We start from the raw sequence: 17,687 nt of genomic DNA on the forward strand, positions 1-17,687 counted from the left end.
GGTTATGCAGTGACTCCTGTATTTTGTAAGTAGGTATTTATACTTGTATTTGATTTAAATAATTAACATTTCTATTTTTCTCTTGCTTTTTATGTGCATATTTCATGACTGAAATACATGTTTTTTTACAGATGCACAGCTCCACTGGAGGCGGATTTTGTGACTGTGGGGATACAGAGGCATGGAAGGCTGGACCGCTGTGTACTAAACATGAGCCTGGAGCATCAGGTTCTGCAAAAGAAGTAAGAATATTGCTTAAAGTGAAAGAATAAATATTGTAAATATTGCCTTTTAAAAAAAAAAATTGCTTATTCCTGTATATGAAAGTATGTATATTTTATAATTAATGTAGCAGGTCCAATCGAACGGAATCAGGATTTCTGTGGTGAAGGTGTTTGTTGGGGTCAAATATATACTGGATGTCCTTTGTCTCCCAACAAAAGACAAAAATAACAACAGTTTCATCTACCTGTCTTGTGCATTTCTGTCTTTGATTTGGAATTAAAATTACAGTCTCTTGCTCTTTGCTATGTCTATTATTCAGTTCTTATTTATAAATAATTGGTTTCCCAGTGGTTAGTAGATGCTTAGATGTAGTACTTGATTTTAATAATATTTTCTGTTTTCTGCATTACTGCATTACTGAACAATTTTTTTTGTCAGTTACTTCTGATGTGTGATCTGTCACTATGACTAAAATAAGTCCCTATGCTTTAAAACTAACCTCATATCCTAGTATGTCTCATGCTTATTGTACCTCATAAAGCAGCATATTAATGAGGAATATGCCATCTTATAAGTAGTTCTCAAAGAGAATGTAGGCAAACCAGTTGCTTCAGGTAAAATTGTTTTTTCAGAGTCCTACGTTCTGAGATAATCAGGACAAAAAAACCTTAGCATTTGTCACTTCAAATAGACCCCTAATTCCTCCTGGTTTTGTTGCAAAAGTACTGTTCTTTATGATCTGGCAAAAAAATCAAATGGAAAAGGAATAAAGAGCACTGGTCTTACAGAAAAATGTGACAAAGTTTTCCTTCACTTGTTCATCCTTCAAAAAAACCATGAATCTTAATGGGTTTCAGAGAAGAATAGTTGAAACTCCAGGAAGGGGTCGTCTGATTACCACTTGGAGCTTGTCACTGTAATGTTCACTTGCTTCTACATTAGTAAAGCCTATTCTGCTGTACAGTACTTATCCCTGAGTACTAAGCCATCTGATATATGTGTGGCTGATACCTACATATTATTTATGAAAACCTATAATCAAAAGAGCCAAATTGTTTCCTCAATGTTAGAATACCCAAAAATAGCTATGGTATGGTTAATTTTACTGCTGTCACCATTACTACATACGTGTTTAATACTTTTTTCCAGCACGTTCTAGAGGTGTTTCCAGAAAAAGAAACTAGCACAGCTTCTCTTTGCGAAGTGTTCATTTTTGTCCTTGTGTTCTGAAGGAAAATAGGATTTTTTTGCAATGTTAGATTCCTGGTACTGTTGATAAAGACATACGGGAAGGTAGAGAACTCGTGTCTACCAGCTTCAAAGCCACCTTTGGATACTATGGAAAATTTATGTTACAAGATGCTCAGTATCAGATTTCTAGCTGATTGCTGAGAGGTCTTTGTCATACCACAAAGAGAATTTAGCAATGGTCTTAAGACAAAATGTTCAGGTCTCAGTTGAGAATTAAGTGTTCTTTCACTTGAAAATTGTTTCCAGCCAAAGCATCTCCATTGCTCCTAGATAAGTGGTATTACTTATGCCTCAAGTGACCACTTTGTCCAGTTTGTCTTACAGACAGTAGCTAGCGTAAATTATGGATTTCACCTGTGATGGCTCACAAAAAAATCACACATACCTGGATGAATGTGGACCTATGAGGCACATTAAGAACTTGAACAAAGAGATTCTAAACAAAATAGATTGTATCTCCCAGCTTTAAAATTTAGGTCTCTGTATGAGATCTTCTAACAGTTGTTTCAGCACTTTACTTTTGAGAATGATAGTATTTTTTTTGGTTCCAATGACTCTAGCCACAGTCCCTAAAATGGTTTACAAAATGTTTACTTCCTGCCGGGGAACCTGTTTCTCTGCAAGGTATAGATTTTGATCTCGCAGATCTGGTATTTGCATCTGACAGCATATGCTGCTTTTTAGCTCCCTTTCCTTTAGAACAGCTTTTTCATAACAATAAAATAATAAAAAAAAACTGTTAGGAAAAACACCAAAACCTTTATCAATTTTACCAAAAGGCTGTTTCACTCTTGTTAAAATCACTCTGTCCAAATTTTTGTGGGCTTTTTTTCAAAACCATATTCAAACAAAGCTTGAGAGGAAACTGCATGCGTTCAGAGTCTGCAGCGTTTTAATTCTGTTTGGATGAAGATAAGCTGCTCAGAATATTCCTCAGGCCATTTGTATCCAATGGAGATAAGGTTAAAGGATAGATCATATCAATAATGACAGCAGCTAACACAGTATCTCTTGGTTTTAAACTTTATTGAGAACTGTAGTCATACCTGTGATGATAAGGAAACAGGGAACCTCCCATGCTTCTTTGAGTAATATTTCTCTTCCAGTCTCCTATAAGGTCTTTTGTTGGTTTGCAGTGAATTTGTTTGATCGTCACTTCTATCTTGGAGTTGTGCAAGTCCAAAGCTATGTTACAACTGCTGTCAAATAAACTGGAACATACTCCTACAGTGAGTGCTACCTGAGTGTCGTGAATGATAGAAAACATATAATTAGACAATTTGAAGAAGGAGACAGTTACTTAGAATAGTTCTTTGTTGTCAATATATGTAGTTACTATGCAGTCAGTGTATGTAGGCTCTCTAGTAAAAGGGCAGAAGTACAACCACTAAGATAATGAAATGCATCAGTATATTAATACATACTATATGTAATTATTTGATAGATGGCATTGCATGCCCATCTTCCTTTTTTAATAGAAGATTTTTAATAAAAGGGATTTTTTATGATGAATAGGCTCGTGGATGTTTGGATTATCTCATAGTTTGTTCCCTGTTTTGAGAATCAAGGACATTCATAATGTAGGAATTTTCTTAGCATATAGTGCTTATTTAAAGAAATGAGTTGCAAAGCGCATTTGGAACAGACATCTTGCATATTTCTTTTCCAGCATGTTTTCTGATAGTGTAGAAGTTTATCACGCGCTTGTCAAACAAAAAGCACTCTTTTCTGGATGATCCTGACAAGTATTCCTTTAATTACTTTAAGTGCAGAGGATATATCATGCTAGGGTGTTTATAAACTTACTCTGATCAGGTAGGAGCAAATAAGAAGAGAGATGTATTTGCAGTGTGTTTGTCTGCTATGCAGAATGTGGTAAAAACGTGCTTGAGAACTGGCTGCTATTTTTAAAAGGTAGATTAAGTTTAGAGTTTCATCTACAGAATGACCTCCTTTTAAAAATGTGCCCTTAGTAGAGGCCAGGTTTCAATTTACAACATTAAAGCTACGCACCAGAGTTTTTAGTGTTTCTGAGACAATGAGGTGAGCATTGGTAAAATGCAGTATCCTTACAAAAGTCCCAATTAAACCTTAGTTTAAAACAAAAGTAGTTTTACAATGAGGAGATATTTACAAAACTTGTTGATATGTATGTAATATGAGAAAAGCAATCCTTCATTTTAGAATCCCCACTCCAGGCTTTTAGGAGTCATCCGTTCCCTATTGATTCCAAATTAATGTCTTCACTATGCCAGAAATATAAAAAATTTTTTGCTTTAATGTATCCTTAAAAACAGATAACTTTAAGAATTCATGTCTGAGGTAAGGTAAAAATACTTCCCAGGCACATTTGTTTAAAAAAAAAAAAAAAAAAATTGCTTGTTAGTTATTTTTAAACTTTGATATCTGAACGTACTTTGTTCATTTTTCCACAATTTTGTTTTTTGAAGCTTTACCTGAAGCTTAAACAATTACACCTTTTTGGGCATAGTTCTGAGGCAATTTTATTTTTACCCTTTCAGTTTACATTAGATGTATCTTAATTTCACTTTACTGTGAATTCTATTAATGTGGATAGCATTGGAGGTGGCGTTGCATCATTTAACTTTTCGCAATTTGTATGAGTGCAATCCCCACTTTTAATAGTTTATAAATCCTTTGATGTCATTTCCTTTGATTTCTTCTACAGACTGAAGGAGAGCAGCACATCTTACTACAAGGTTCTTTTTTGCAGTATCTCTATGCACAGCTCTGTGTTTTCCTCCAGCTCTATCACTTTTGCTTAACATACGTTAATGCTTAAAAAGCCAAACTCTTAAGAAATGCTGGAAAAAAATGTAGTATATTTACAACTCAGTTCGATTAGCTTATTCTTAGCACTATAGCTTTTTCATTCTGCTCCAAACTTTAAGGTGATGATAGCTCTGCTAGTCTGGGAAAAAAATAATTACCCCAGACATTTACCCTCTTAATTACCAAGACCTACCAGGAGCTTATCCAAAATTAAGTATGTACACACAGTGATATTTATAGACCATGATTTCATTGGCAGACATTTTAGATTGTATGTTTGACTCCAAATTATTCTTCTAATGCTTATCAGGTCAGAAAATTGTTGTTCAGAGCTTTGGAAGCAATTGGTTATGTTAACGCATTTTTGCTTCTCTTCCACTACATTTTTAACTTTTCAGTCATATGGACAAAACATGATTTTACTTGTTTGTTTGTTTGTTTTTTAAAGCAATCTGCTTTATTTTTCCAACCTTAATGATTCATGATTCTATGTGACCATAGTTGATTTAAGAATTTTTCAAAAACATGATTCTTAGCTATATTAAGCACATCACTCTTTCTGTTCTTTTATATTTAACATGTGTCAGATTGTGTATTGCAGAGGTGAGTGTCCTTAGTACTTTGGGATTAAAAGTCGCATGTGAAAAGCTTTATTCTTGGAAAGCATTTTTGTTTCTCATCTTTTCTTACTCTGGCAAACACATGCATACTCAGATTTTGTAGGCAGTTTGGGTGATCCTAAAATTATAGGAAACTGTGTAAATACTCTAGAAAATACCAGCCTCTGTTTCTGTGTCATACTTGTATATGAAATTACTGGATTTGGCTGTGTTAACATTAATAACATTATATACCATTTATAGATGCATATTCTGAAAGGAAGGTGGTATGTGGAAAAGGTCATCAGGGCCTTTGGATTAAAGGCCTCTTTTCACACAATGTTATTGCAATGTGTCTATGTCTTGTACCTAAATATTGATTGCTTCATTCTTAAGTGCAGATGTGGTAATGATTTTCTTTGCTTATAACCTTGATTTCTCTCCTGCTTAAATGCTTATGGAAAGGATTAATAATGTTATATGATGTAGACAGTTCACTTAATGAGTGTTATCTTGGTGGATGGGAAATATGTCAGTTCATAGGGATATTTTGAATGATTTCTAGACCTGGGATGGGATATCTGAAAAGAACAGAGTTAGGTTTCCTTTCCTTCAAGGAGTGTCATAAATGTTTGATAGAATACCCACACAGAAGAGCAAGCAATGCAGGGGAAGAATTTTGGTATGGACTGCAAACTTCTAATATCTTCAGGTGTACAGAAAGCTGTTAACCAGCTTTTTTAAACTTAAGTTTAAACTTAAGTTTTAAACTTAAGTTTAAAAAAATGGAAGTTTCCTAACACATTCGGTGAGGCCTTTCGTAGTCTATTCCTAGATAAAAACTGGATGCATAAAAAAAAGGCAGACGAAACTGTTGGAATACTACTGAGAGCCCTTGGGATGAAATAATTCTGAAGAGAAGTTGTTAGGTGAGATTAATTTGCTTGAAAATAACGAAAAGGCTAATTTCCTGAAACAAATACAGTAATAATGTATTCTACCAACCCTTTTTTCATTTTTTTTTAAATTTCTTTTCCATACTAATGTTATCTCCTGTTTTACAGAATTCTGAGTGTCAGTTGAATGAAGAAATTATGGAGCACTCTAGGAGGGTGTTTCCCTCAGTGATAAAGTACATTGTAGACATGCTTATATGGGAAGAAGAGAAGGAGCTGCCTCCGGAGCTCACAATTAGGTAGGGAGTATTTCCAACTTTTTCTTCAAGGCATTAGAAACTTTGATAATAATTTTGCCTGTGGTATTCTTACACTCATGCAAACATATTAGTGCCAAAAATCCCTGTAAACAGCACTGTAGCTTTTTTGACCTACAGTTATATAGAGAAAAGCTTTTGATACTTCACGGGAAAACTAGCGTGTGACTGTGCTCCATCAGTTGCTGATGGGAGCTGCTCCGGAGCCGGCCTGATCCACAGTGGAATGGCAGATTTCGGTGCACAGTGGGTTTTCCTAAGGCAGGGAAACGCCAGGGCAGTGGAGAGACCCATCAGGAGCTGGCAGCTCTTGCAGGAGATGCTGATGAGGCCTGGGTGTTGCCAGAGCAACTGTGACCACTCCGTCGCCTATAAAAAGCAGCCTGGGAAGCGCTGGCCACCAGGAGCGCTGCCAAGAGAGCAGGCAAACAGTGTGGCGTGTCATCTGGGGCATGGCGCGGCAATTTGTGTGGCAGGGCATGCAGGAAGGGCGTAGTCACCCTGCGAGCTCAAGAGGTGAGTTCAGTTGGTGGTCATCCCCCTCTCAGAAGGAGCTTAGCTGTGGTATCCACCTGGCGGAAAGCTGTGTTCTCTGCACTCGCCAGAATGGATGTGGCAACCCAGGCAGAGCGCCCATGAAAACATGCAGCTGTCCAGGTCTCAGGCTGTAGAGAGTGTGAGAGCCTTTCACTGGTGATGGATGGCCGTAGGGAGAACAGCTGTGTGAGGTGTGACCAGGTAGATGATTTGCTCAGCCTGGTGGCAGAGCTACAAGAGGAAGTAGAAAGGTTAAGGAGCATCAAGGAGTCTGAGAAAGAGAGAGACTGGTGGAACCATGCGCTACCTTCCCTGAGGCAGAAACAGGAATAGCTACCAGAAAAAAAAAACAAGATTAAGGGGATCCTGTATCCTGCCCCTGCTGGACTGAAGGCAGTAGCTTAAAGGAAAGGAGTGAATGGAAGAAAGTCCACACTCAGGGTGGCAGGTGGACCCCCCCTCCTTGCCCACCTCGCCTTCCCAGGTGCCTCTGTACAATAGGTATGAGGCTCTGGATGTGGAAGGCCAGTCAATGGATCACGTGGGTGACGGTCCATCTACACCAGAAGTGTTGCCAAGGTCAGAAACGCCTACCCCCTGTATCATGACCACCTTGATGAGGAAGAAAAGATGGGTTATAGTTGTAGGCAACTCTCTTCTGAGGGGAAGAGAGGGTCCAATATGCTGGACACACTCTCCTCTTAGGGAAGTCTGCTGCCTCTGTGAGGCCCAGGTTAAGGACATCACTAGGAAACATCCTAGCCTGGTACACTCCTCGGACTATTACCCATTACTGCTCTTCGATGTGGGTGGTGATGAAGCTGCAACACATAGTCCGAGGGCGATAAAAAGAGACTTCAGGGCCTTGGGATGATTGGTAAGGGAACCTGGAGCACAGGTTATTTTTTTTTCCTCTCTCCTTCCAGTTGTGGGCAGCAACATTGGAAGAAACAGATGAGCCCAGTCTATTTAATACACAGCTCCATGTCTGGTGTCACCGCCACAATTTTGGGTTTTTTGACAATGGGATAGCCTACATGGCACCAGGCTTGCTGGTGTCAGATGGGATTCACCTTTCTCAAAGGGGGAAGAGGATCTTTGCTCACGAGCTAGTGGGGCTCACTGTCAGAGCTTTAAACTAGACTTGAAGGGGGAGGGGGATAATATCAGGCTTGCTCATGACAAGCTGTGGGATGACACGCCAAAGTTAGAGGGATGGGGTGCTAGGGAGGGCCCTCAGCCTGTTGCTCTGAGATGTGCTGGCTACACTGCAGCACACCTGAAGTCTTACGGAGGTGAGCCAGGGGCTTCTGAGGCAACAGGAGCCAACAGGGAAACACCAGTGAAATACCTCAAAGGAATTAAGGTGCACTCCTCTAAGAAGGTGACACAGCTGACAGCCCAGCTGAAGTGCCTCTACACCAGCGCACTCGGCATGGGCAACAAACAGGAGGAGGTGGAAGCCACAGTGCTGCTAGGAAGCTATGACCTAGTTGCCATTACTGAAACTTGGTGGGATGAATCCCATGACTGGAGTGTGGCTGTCGATGGCTACAGGCTGTTCAGAAGGGAAGGGAGGGGCAGAGGTGTTGCCCTCTGCATCAAGAAATGGATAGAGCATGAAGAGCTGTCTCTGAAGAATAACCACGAGCAGGTTGAAAGCTTATGAGTAAGAATCAGAGACCGAGGCAACAAAGGGAACCTTGTGGTTGGTGTGTACTACAGGCCACCTGACCAAGGGGAGCCTATTGGCGAAGTCTTCTTACTCCAGCTACAGGAGGCATCACGCTCGCAGGCTGTCATCCTGCTGGGCAACGTCAACCACCCCGACATCTGCTGGAAAAGTAGTGTGGCGAGCTATAGGCAATCCAGGAGACTCCTGGAATGCATTGAGGATAACTTCTTAAGCCAGGTAATGGACAGCCCTACCAGAGGGGATGCAATACTGGACCTGTTGGTCACCAATGCAAGTGAGCTAATCAGTGATGTCAAGATTGGAGGCAGCCTGGGCTGCAGTGATTATGCACTGGTGGAGTTCACAGTCCTGAGGAATATGGGTCAGGCGAAGAGTACAGTCAGGACCCTGAATTTTAGGAAAGTAATCTTCCAGCTCTTTAAGGAGTTAGTCAATAGGACCCCCTGGGAAACTGCCCTTAGGGACAAGGGAGCAGAACAGAGCTGGCAGAGCTTTAAGGACACTTTCCATAGAGCACAAGAGCTCTCAATCCCCGGGTGTAGAGAAATCAGGAAAGGAAGGCAAGAGACTGGCATGGATGAGTCAAGACCTGCTGGTTAAACTGAAGGGCAAGAAGGAAACTGAAAGGCAGCGGAAACAGGGACAGGTATTCTGGGAAGAGTATAGGAATGCTGCCTGGTTGTGTAGGGATGAGGTCAGGAAGGCCAAGGTGCAGCTGGAGCTGAACTTGGCAAGGAATGCAAAGAATAAGAGCTTCTACAGGTATGTCAGCCAGAAAAGGAGGGTCAAAGAAAGCATACCCCACTGATGAGCAAGACTGGCAAACTGGTAACAATGGATGAGGAGAAGGTTGAGGTACTCAACTTTTTTGCCTCAGTCTTTGCTGGCACTCTTTCTTCCCACACCTCCTGAGTGGATGGACCGCAAGACACGGACTGGGGGAGCAAAATCCCTCCCACTGTAAGAGAAGATCGGGTTCATGACCACCTGAGGAACTTGAACATACATAAGTCTATGGGACCTGACAAGATGCATCTGAGTCCTGAGGGAATTGGCTGATGTAGTTGCCAAGCCACTCTTAATGATACTTGAAAAGTCATGGCAGTCAGGTGAAGTCCCTGGTGACTGGAAAAAGGGAAACATTGCACCCATTTTTAAGAAGGTTAGAAAGGAGGACCCTGGGAACTACCGACTGTCAGGCTCACATCTGTGCCTGGGAAGATCATGGAACAGATCCTCCTAGAAGCTATGCTAAGGCACATGGAGGACAGAGAGGTGATTTCAGACAGCCAGCATGGCTTTACCAAGGGCAAATCCTGCCTGGCCAACCCAGTGGCCTTCTGTGATGGAGTGACTGCATCAGTGGACAAGGGAAGACCTATGGATGTCGTCTATCTGGACTTGTGTAAGGCCTTTGACAAGGTCCCCCACAACATCCTGCTCTCTAAATTGGAGAGAGATGGATTTGATGGTTGGACTGTTCAGTGGATGAGGAATTGGTTGGATGGTTGCATCCAGAGGGTAGTGGTCAACGGCTCAATGTCCAGATGGAGATCGGTGATACATGGTATCCCTCAGGGGTCTGTATTGGGACCAGTGCTGCTTAATATCTTCATCAGTGATGTAGCGGGATCGAGTGCAACCTCAGCAAGTTTGCAGATGACACCAAGCCAAGTGGTGCAGTTGACATGCTTGAGGGATAGGATGCCATCCAGAGGCACCTGGATAAGTTCGACAAGTGGGCCCATGTGAACCTCATGAGGTTCAACAAGGCCAAGTGCAGGGTCCTGCACCTGGATTGGGGCAACCTTGGGTATCAATACAGGGTGGGGGATGAAGGGATTGAGAGCAGCCCTGCCGAGGAGGGCTTGGGGGTACTGGTGGATGAAAAGCTGGCCCAGAAGGCCAACCGTATCCTGGGCTGCATCAAAAGAAGCATGGCCAGCAGGTCAAGGGAGGCAACTCTGCCCCTCTGCTCTGGTGAGACCCCACCTGGAGTACTATGTTCAGCTCTGGAGCCCTCAGCACAAGAAAGACGTGGACCTGTTGGAGTGGGTCCAGAGGAGAACCACAAAAATGATAACAGGGATGGAACACCTCTCCTATGAGGAAAGGCTGAGAGAGTTGGGGTAGTTCAGCCTGGAGAAGAGAAAGCTTTGGGGATACCTTATTGCAGCCTTTCAGTACTTAAAGGGGGCTTGTAAGAAAGATGGGGACAAACTTTTTAGTAGGGCCTGTTGCAATGGGACAAGGGGTAATGGTTTTAAACTAAAAGAGGGTAGATTTAGACTAGATATAAGGAAGAATTTTTTTTTTTTTTTTTTTTTAAAATGAGTGTGGTGAAACACTGGAACGGGTTGCTCAGAGAGGTCGTAGATGCCCCATCCCTGGAAACATCCAAGGTCAGGCTGGAGGTGGCTCTGAGCAACCTGACCTAGTTGAAGATGTCCCTGCTCATTGCAGGGAGGTTGGACTAGATGACCTTTAAAGGTCCCTTCCAACCCAAACTATTCTATGATTCTATGAAAATGGAGAAGCACTCTTACATGTCACGTTAAAAAGACAAATGGGATCATAAAACAGCAGAGAGAGGAAACAATAATGGAATAATCAAATAACTTAAGATCTCTTTTGTACTTGGTACATGGTTTCTGTGGCCTTTTCTGGTAGAGATGGTGGGGGGGAGTGTCTTTGACATGAAGAACATGCTTAATTTCTATAATTTTTTTGTATTTGACATTTCTCTCAAGCTATCAAGTGAGCTGTTGCTTGTATTGAATAGGCCTCTGTTTACAATTTTATTTTTATTTGTAGGATGATATGTTGGGGTTTTTTTTTCCAGCAGAGAGAAGGTAGACAGCTACTACTGTGTCCTTTTCAATGATGAACATCATTCTTACGATCATGTCATCTATAGCCTGCAAAGGGCACTTGGCTGCGAACTTGGTGAAGCCCAGTTGCATACTACTGCTATAGATAAAGAGGTTAGTGCATTCTGGATATGGGAAAAAGTCACTTTTTAATCATTAAGAAGTGCTACTATAGTCTCTTGATCATAGAATCTTTGTTTCTGGGATGTCGGAGCTTGAGGAGAGAGAAAGGCATGTTGCAGAGTGTTAATCAGTACTTGCTTCAAGAAAGTTTTTAAACTGTACTAATTTTTTTCTTCAGGACAAAACCCCAGTTCCTTGAGAAAGGGAAGAGCTAGTTTATCCAAATTTTCTCCTTTCATGTTTGGCATATTTTCTTTACTTTTTTTTTTTTTTTTTTTTTCCTTCTCAGCTGAGATTAATGTATTATCTTAATAGTGTTTGTCTGAAAAATATATGTCAGTAATATGCATATTCAGTTATATTTGATCAGAAACGTACCTTAGATTTTGCAAGAGTTAGTGCTTGTTCTGGCTCAGGCTTCATTTGAAAATCTTAAAATTAAGCAAATGAAACCAGGAAGAATCCATGAAGGAATGTGGATGAACCTGACAATTTTACTACTTCATTTTTCAAACTAGTGTCCCATGTAAAGACCTTACATTAGTGATGTTGTTGGTTTTTTTGGTTTGGTTTTTTTTTTTCCCCACTGGGGAAGAAAAAAGCAAGATCAGGGCTTGAATTATCTTAATTGCAACCATATTTTTTTCCCCTCACAAAACCATGAAACCTACGTGCTTGTACATGGAGAAACTTTGTCTATACGTGTCTATGTATTTGTTTTATATATACAAATAAAACATTTTAATAATATCAAAATTCTTTTTTTAATCTGTAAAAACTGTGTTTTCTTTTTGTGTTTCTCTTTGTTCAGGTAATGAAAGTTTAGTTGTATTTAGTTAGTAGTGCCAGTCTTACGTAATTACAAGTCTTGTCCTGCAGTTGCAGGTTTTGTACAATATGTATATACGTGCATGCTTATAGAGTAACTTTTAAAGGTTTCCATTATGACGGTTCCTTTTGATTGAAACCTAAATTTTAGATCCACAGTTGATCGGACTTCCCATTTTACAAAGCACCTGCTATAGCACAGGGCTAGGTTATATTGTTTTAATTATAACAGTTCCACAGCATACACCTACTTCCTCTCCTCTTGTGTGAAATTCTGCTGTGTGGAGAACTTGTTTTGGAAGTCCACACCCTGGATTTCCTTTGAGTGGAATTTGAGGTCTAAGCTGGACCTGTTCTTGGCTTTATTGAACAAGCTGTCAAACCCATGCCTGTAATACACCCTGCTATTTCATATACAAAAGTAAGAAATAGTAGGAGAGATTGTAGAAAAGCAATTCAAGATGAGTGTACTTCGTGCTAGGAAGAAAGTTGATGTGGTTCTTATTTAAAGTAATCTGCAGAAGTCCTCTCATCTGTTTTAATGTGTATGTGAATTTTCCTTATCTAATAATATTGAGACACCCAGACTTTACTTTGTTGTTCCATTGTTAATTTAATTAAAATAGCTTTTTTCTAAAGATAATTATGTTAATTTTTATTTGCTTCTAGATGTCTAAAAGCACCACGAGTCATGTTGGTTCCCGTTTTTCTTCTACGTATAAAAAACATAGCAGGAATCAGGCTTGTGCCATTTTGGTTTTGTTTTATGTTGGTCTCATGCTCAATATTTTCTTCAAACAGGGTCGTAGAGCTGTTAAGGCAGGACATTATGCCTCTTGTCAGGAAGCAAAAGAAGAAATCAAGGTAACTTCCTAAAATATTTTTCTCATTTAAAAAACAAACAAATCAACCTCATCGTTATTAATACTGAAGACTTATTTGTCTCCTGTACAGTCTTTAACGTAGTACTTCCATGCTTTTATAACCTGCCTGTGAACTTTTAAAAATTGAATTTACGCCACCACATTTGGCATAGATAGATAGATAGAGATCTTCAGAAATAAAATGTCAAACTCATTGCTTTTTTTGCTTGGGAGAGGTAACGGGTGGTGAAGACAAATATGAAGATTCATGTTAACTTTATTTTATGTCTACTAATATTTACCCGACTCCTAGAGGCATTCTGAAAACGTTTCTCAACGACCACTTCATGTGGAGGTTCTCCATGCTGATGTTATGGCTCACCAGAAGTTTGCCTTGCGCCTTGGTTCTTGGCTGAACAAACTCATGAGCTATTCAAGTAAGCATAATTGATTTTTGTTACGATAATGCCATGTCAGTATTTGAATGACCTAATTATCTCAAAAAATGTCTTTAGCAGTGTTATATATGATACTCCCTTATTAAAATACTTTCACATTCTTCCTAATTAGTAAATAAATAATACAGTAGTATGGGTGCTGATATACATCAGTATGGTTATGAACAGCAGTGCTTTTCTGTTCCTTCTTGCTAGAATAAATGTCTTTCCCTGCTTGAGCTCTGTCTGTTCCTCTAGAATTTTTATTACCCTCAGTTTCAGCATCACATGCCCTATTTCTTTGCTTAAAAGCTGCTCTCCCCAGTGCTGGTGGAAAGCTGCAGAACGTCTCCATCAGTGAAAGCATACATCCTCTGGGGTTGTTGAGCCTGGAGGTGAAAAAGCTGCGGGGAGACCTTATTGCGGCCTTTCAGTACTTAAAGGGGGCCTACAAGAAAGATGGGGATAGTCTTTTTAGCAAGGCCTGCTGCGACAGGACAAGGGGTAATGGTTTTAAACTAAAGGAGAGTAGATTTAGACTGAACACAAGGAAAAAATTTTTCACAATGAGGGTGGTGAAACACTGGAACAGGTTGCCCAGAGAGGTGGTAGATGCCCCATCCTTGGAAACATTCATGGTCAGGCTGGAGGGGGCTCTGAGCAACCTGACCTAGTTGAAGATGTCCCTGCCCATTGCAGGGGGGTTGGACTAGACGACCTTTAAAGGTCCCTTCCATCCCAAAGCATTCTATGATTCTCTGCTTGAATTAATTCCTGCTTCAGATTTGATAGCTGTGATTAATTAGACAGTGTTAGTAATAAAAACCAACAAATCAAAAGTCTTAATTTAAAAATTTACAAATTTAAAAATTTGTCCAGTAGTGGAAAGTCTATTTTAAGCTTTCAGACTTTGTTCTGGTGTTTGATGATGCTCATCATCAAAGACGACGACTTCTGAATCAGTCTAATTTTGATTTCTGTTATTGGGTTTTGTCATACCTGTCTTTTGCTAAACTAAAGCCATTATAAAATTTCTTTTCACTGTACAAACATGCATAGATCAATCTCCTCTCATTGCTTATGCTCCTTCTTGATAGGGTAAATCTGTTGGTCTGCTTTAGCCTCTTTTGTAAGCTTGGATAATAAAGTGAATTTCTTATCTTTTTTTCTGAACACTTACTTTCCAATCTTTCCCTTGAAATACATATATCAGAATTGTACCTTTTTGTAGTTCTTTAAAATATTTTACGAATTTTAGCTTTCTGTTCTTTTCAACTTTATAGTTATTTCACTGATGGTATTTTCTTGCTGGTCTGAATTCCTCAGACAGTTTTAATCAGTACAAGTTTTGTACAATGTGGTTTATTTCAAGGTTTCTAGTGAAAGTTCAGTTTTTATCCACATTTTTCTTCCTCGGTAGTTTTTCTTATTTTCAATTTTATGAGATTGCTCTATTTAAAACACCAACTGACAGCTAATTATTCAGCTGTTACCGTGTGAGTATAGACAAGTCAGTGTCAGTGCCCCAGCAAATCCCCAAAATTTTAGGCTTTTAAGCATTATGTTTTTAGCTAAGAAGATAAGCTAAAACTAAAAAGGAGTCTCCCATGTTGGGTATAGCATTTTGGGTTAGGAAATAGTTATAGGTTAACTGGTATTTTAATATGGTTTCTGAGAGTCTTCAAGCACAAAGACTGAAGTCTAACATTCCTGTCCTTGTCCTTCTGGATTATATACGTACAGCCTGATGTTCTGTACTCAGCTAGAACTTTTTGGTGGTCTGGTGGTTCCTGTTCTTCTCCTGGTTTTGCTTCAAGTGGTAGAACACAGATCAAGAAGCATTCAATGCTACTTATTTCCAGGTTGTCAGGAACTTGATTCATGACACTCCACTTTTCCTTTTGAAATTAGTAATGTAAGAGCTCATTTCTGAACATTAGTAATGCATGGGTGACTCTGACATGTTGATCCCCAAAACTGCTTCAGCAAGTACTGTATTTACTGATAGGTGCAAGAAAATATAAAATAATGTTCTGAAATTCTACAAAAGACTGACTTTCGGGGCCCAAGGCAGGGACCAGCGTAGACTTGCCTAGCCTGTGCATTTCTGTGCTGACATAGTGAACTCTTCTTATGGATCTGCTTTGCAAAGCTGTCTAAATGCTTTTCATTTTAAAGTACTTTTCTGCATCACTGGATTTATTAAATAAAGTAGTTAAGAATAATAGGAAGATTTAGTAAAGGGAGAGTGTGTGGGAGTATGTTCACTGAGAAAAAACATTGTTAAAAAATAATCCATACTTAAGTGCCTTTTTTTTTTTTTTTAAAGAACAAAATTCTGTAATTCTCATTTTGTTGGCTCATATAATTTAATTATCAAAGCATTCTTGTACAAATGATTAGTTTTATCCCTATAGGTGACTTTCGCCAGATCTTTTGTCAAATATGTCTCAAAGAAGAAGCTGGATCTGAAAAGCCGTGCTTCATAAGCAAGTTGATGCTATGGGATGCAAAACTTCATAAAGGTTTGTGTATCTTTTGCTGTAAACTGAAGAGGCAAATTAATTTCTCGTGTGTAACAAATGTGTAAAAGTAAGTAAGTGCTATGCAGGTGGAGTTACATTTCTTTATAGTTTTTATGTTATGGTTTTTATACAGCCTTTATTTTTATGGCTGAGATAATTGATATTTTGGGTATATATTTGCCTCCTAAATTTTTCCTGCTTTATATATTTTGAAGAATCTTTTCACAAGATGTAGCCTGACTATGAGTGGCTTGATGCTTACCCCGTGTTTTAAATATGTACCAATAAATGTTAAAAATAGAAAAAAATATATTAATAACTTTGTTCATGTACTTTGTAACCATTTCAAGGCTTTTAATGATTTTTTAATTGTAATTCAACAATCTGTTCCTCTTTTCCACAAAAAACTGCATCTTAGCACAATAAAAGTGACGTGCATTGTGTTGGCTCTTCACAGGGGCAAGGAAGGTTCTTCATGAACTTATCTTCACTAGTTTTTTCATGGAAATGGAATACAAAAAACTTTTTGCTGTGGAATTTGTGAAGGTAAATGGTTATTTGGTTTTTATGCTATGAATTTTTAGTAGCTTTGTTAAATTTCCCTCAAACCTGAAAATTGTTTCAATACTGAATTTTCAACAAGCAGAGCTTCAACAACTAGCTCAGCCTTTACAGAGTGTATAGAGCGACCAATGTAATTGATTTGTTCCTTATAATCATGTAGGTATATGTGTTCATTTTGAATGCAGTATTGTTAGCATCGTGCGTACTTTTTGAAATGGCAGATGAACTCCAGCTGAAACTGGTCTTTCTTTTTAAAAATTAGATACAATAGTTAAGAAAGATACAAAACATAAGACTGAGAGATTTTTGTTTTAGGGTGAGACTTTTTAATCTGGATAAAGGTGACTGACACTTCATGGTTTTCTCTGGACTGAAACAAAGCAAACAAAGACTTACGTTACTTCTTGTGCACATCTTTTATAGACAGCTGTGGAATAACTATTCATGTAGTTCACTGCAAGAGAAAAACTTGTTTTATAATAAGTTAATGTCTTTATTGATCCTTTAATTTATTTTCTTGGGGAAGATTGTAGGAGAAAAAATATTTTTGGTTTCAATCTGGTAGAGCAGTTAAATTTGTACTTATCTTCAGTATTAAGGCAGTGGGGCACATATTTAATTGCTTTGGTGCATTGAGGACATGGTGCCGTTTTTGTTGTTTGAACTGCTTCAAGGAGGAAGGATATTGAGATGTAATTCTTGCAAATAAAAAAGTAAAACAAGTGTTAATTAAAAATGTTTGTTTATTTAATTTTCCCAATATTCTCTTTTCCTAGTATTACAAGGCATTGCAAAAAGAATACATCAGTGATGATCATGACAGAGTTCTCTCTGTGACAGCGCTCTCAGTTCAGATGTTCACTGTACCTACTCTGGTATGTACAGCCTGTCTCCACTAGAAATGTAAAATAAATTTGAGAATTGCTAGCAGTACCACCTTCGCAGACTGCTGTACTTGGCGGAGAGTCTTTATGCATTGCTGAGTTGAATGAGATTTGTTAAGGCCAATATGAAAGCGAGAGCTTGAGTTTAGGTGAAAATTCATTACAGAAGATAGAGGGAATGCAAATAAGTAGAAGTTTTTGGCAGCATCTTTCTCTGCATTAACTTTCTGCGTTCATTTACTGTTTACCTTCCTATGTAACTTTAAAAACTTGGGGGGA

At 39.0% G+C, this 17,687-nt stretch overlaps 1 protein-coding gene across 4 annotated transcripts in view; it reads left to right on the forward strand.

Moving 5' to 3' along the window:
- Positions 1-17,687, forward strand: part of UBR1 (ubiquitin protein ligase E3 component n-recognin 1) — a 77,806-nt gene that overhangs the window by 16,751 nt on the left and 43,368 nt on the right. For 2 of the 4 annotated variants that reach the window (XM_082317916.1, XM_082317917.1), the window contains exons 4-10: positions 132-242; positions 11,157-11,298; positions 12,937-12,999; positions 13,312-13,435; positions 15,853-15,960; positions 16,418-16,506; positions 17,301-17,399. In XM_082317916.1, the coding sequence (XP_082174042.1) occupies positions 132-242; positions 11,157-11,298; positions 12,937-12,999; positions 13,312-13,435; positions 15,853-15,960; positions 16,418-16,506; positions 17,301-17,399 (736 nt within the window). Of the gene's footprint in view, positions 1-131; positions 243-5,932; positions 6,064-11,156; positions 11,299-12,936; positions 13,000-13,311; positions 13,436-15,852; positions 15,961-16,417; positions 16,507-17,300; positions 17,400-17,687 lie in introns of all 4 variants that reach the window. The other 2 variants (XM_082317915.1, XM_082317918.1) reach the window with 2 other exon arrangements.

This window comes from Platalea leucorodia (genome assembly GCF_965183815.1).
Source record: "Platalea leucorodia genome assembly, chromosome: 7".
Taxonomy (NCBI): Eukaryota; Metazoa; Chordata; class Aves; order Pelecaniformes; family Threskiornithidae; genus Platalea; species Platalea leucorodia.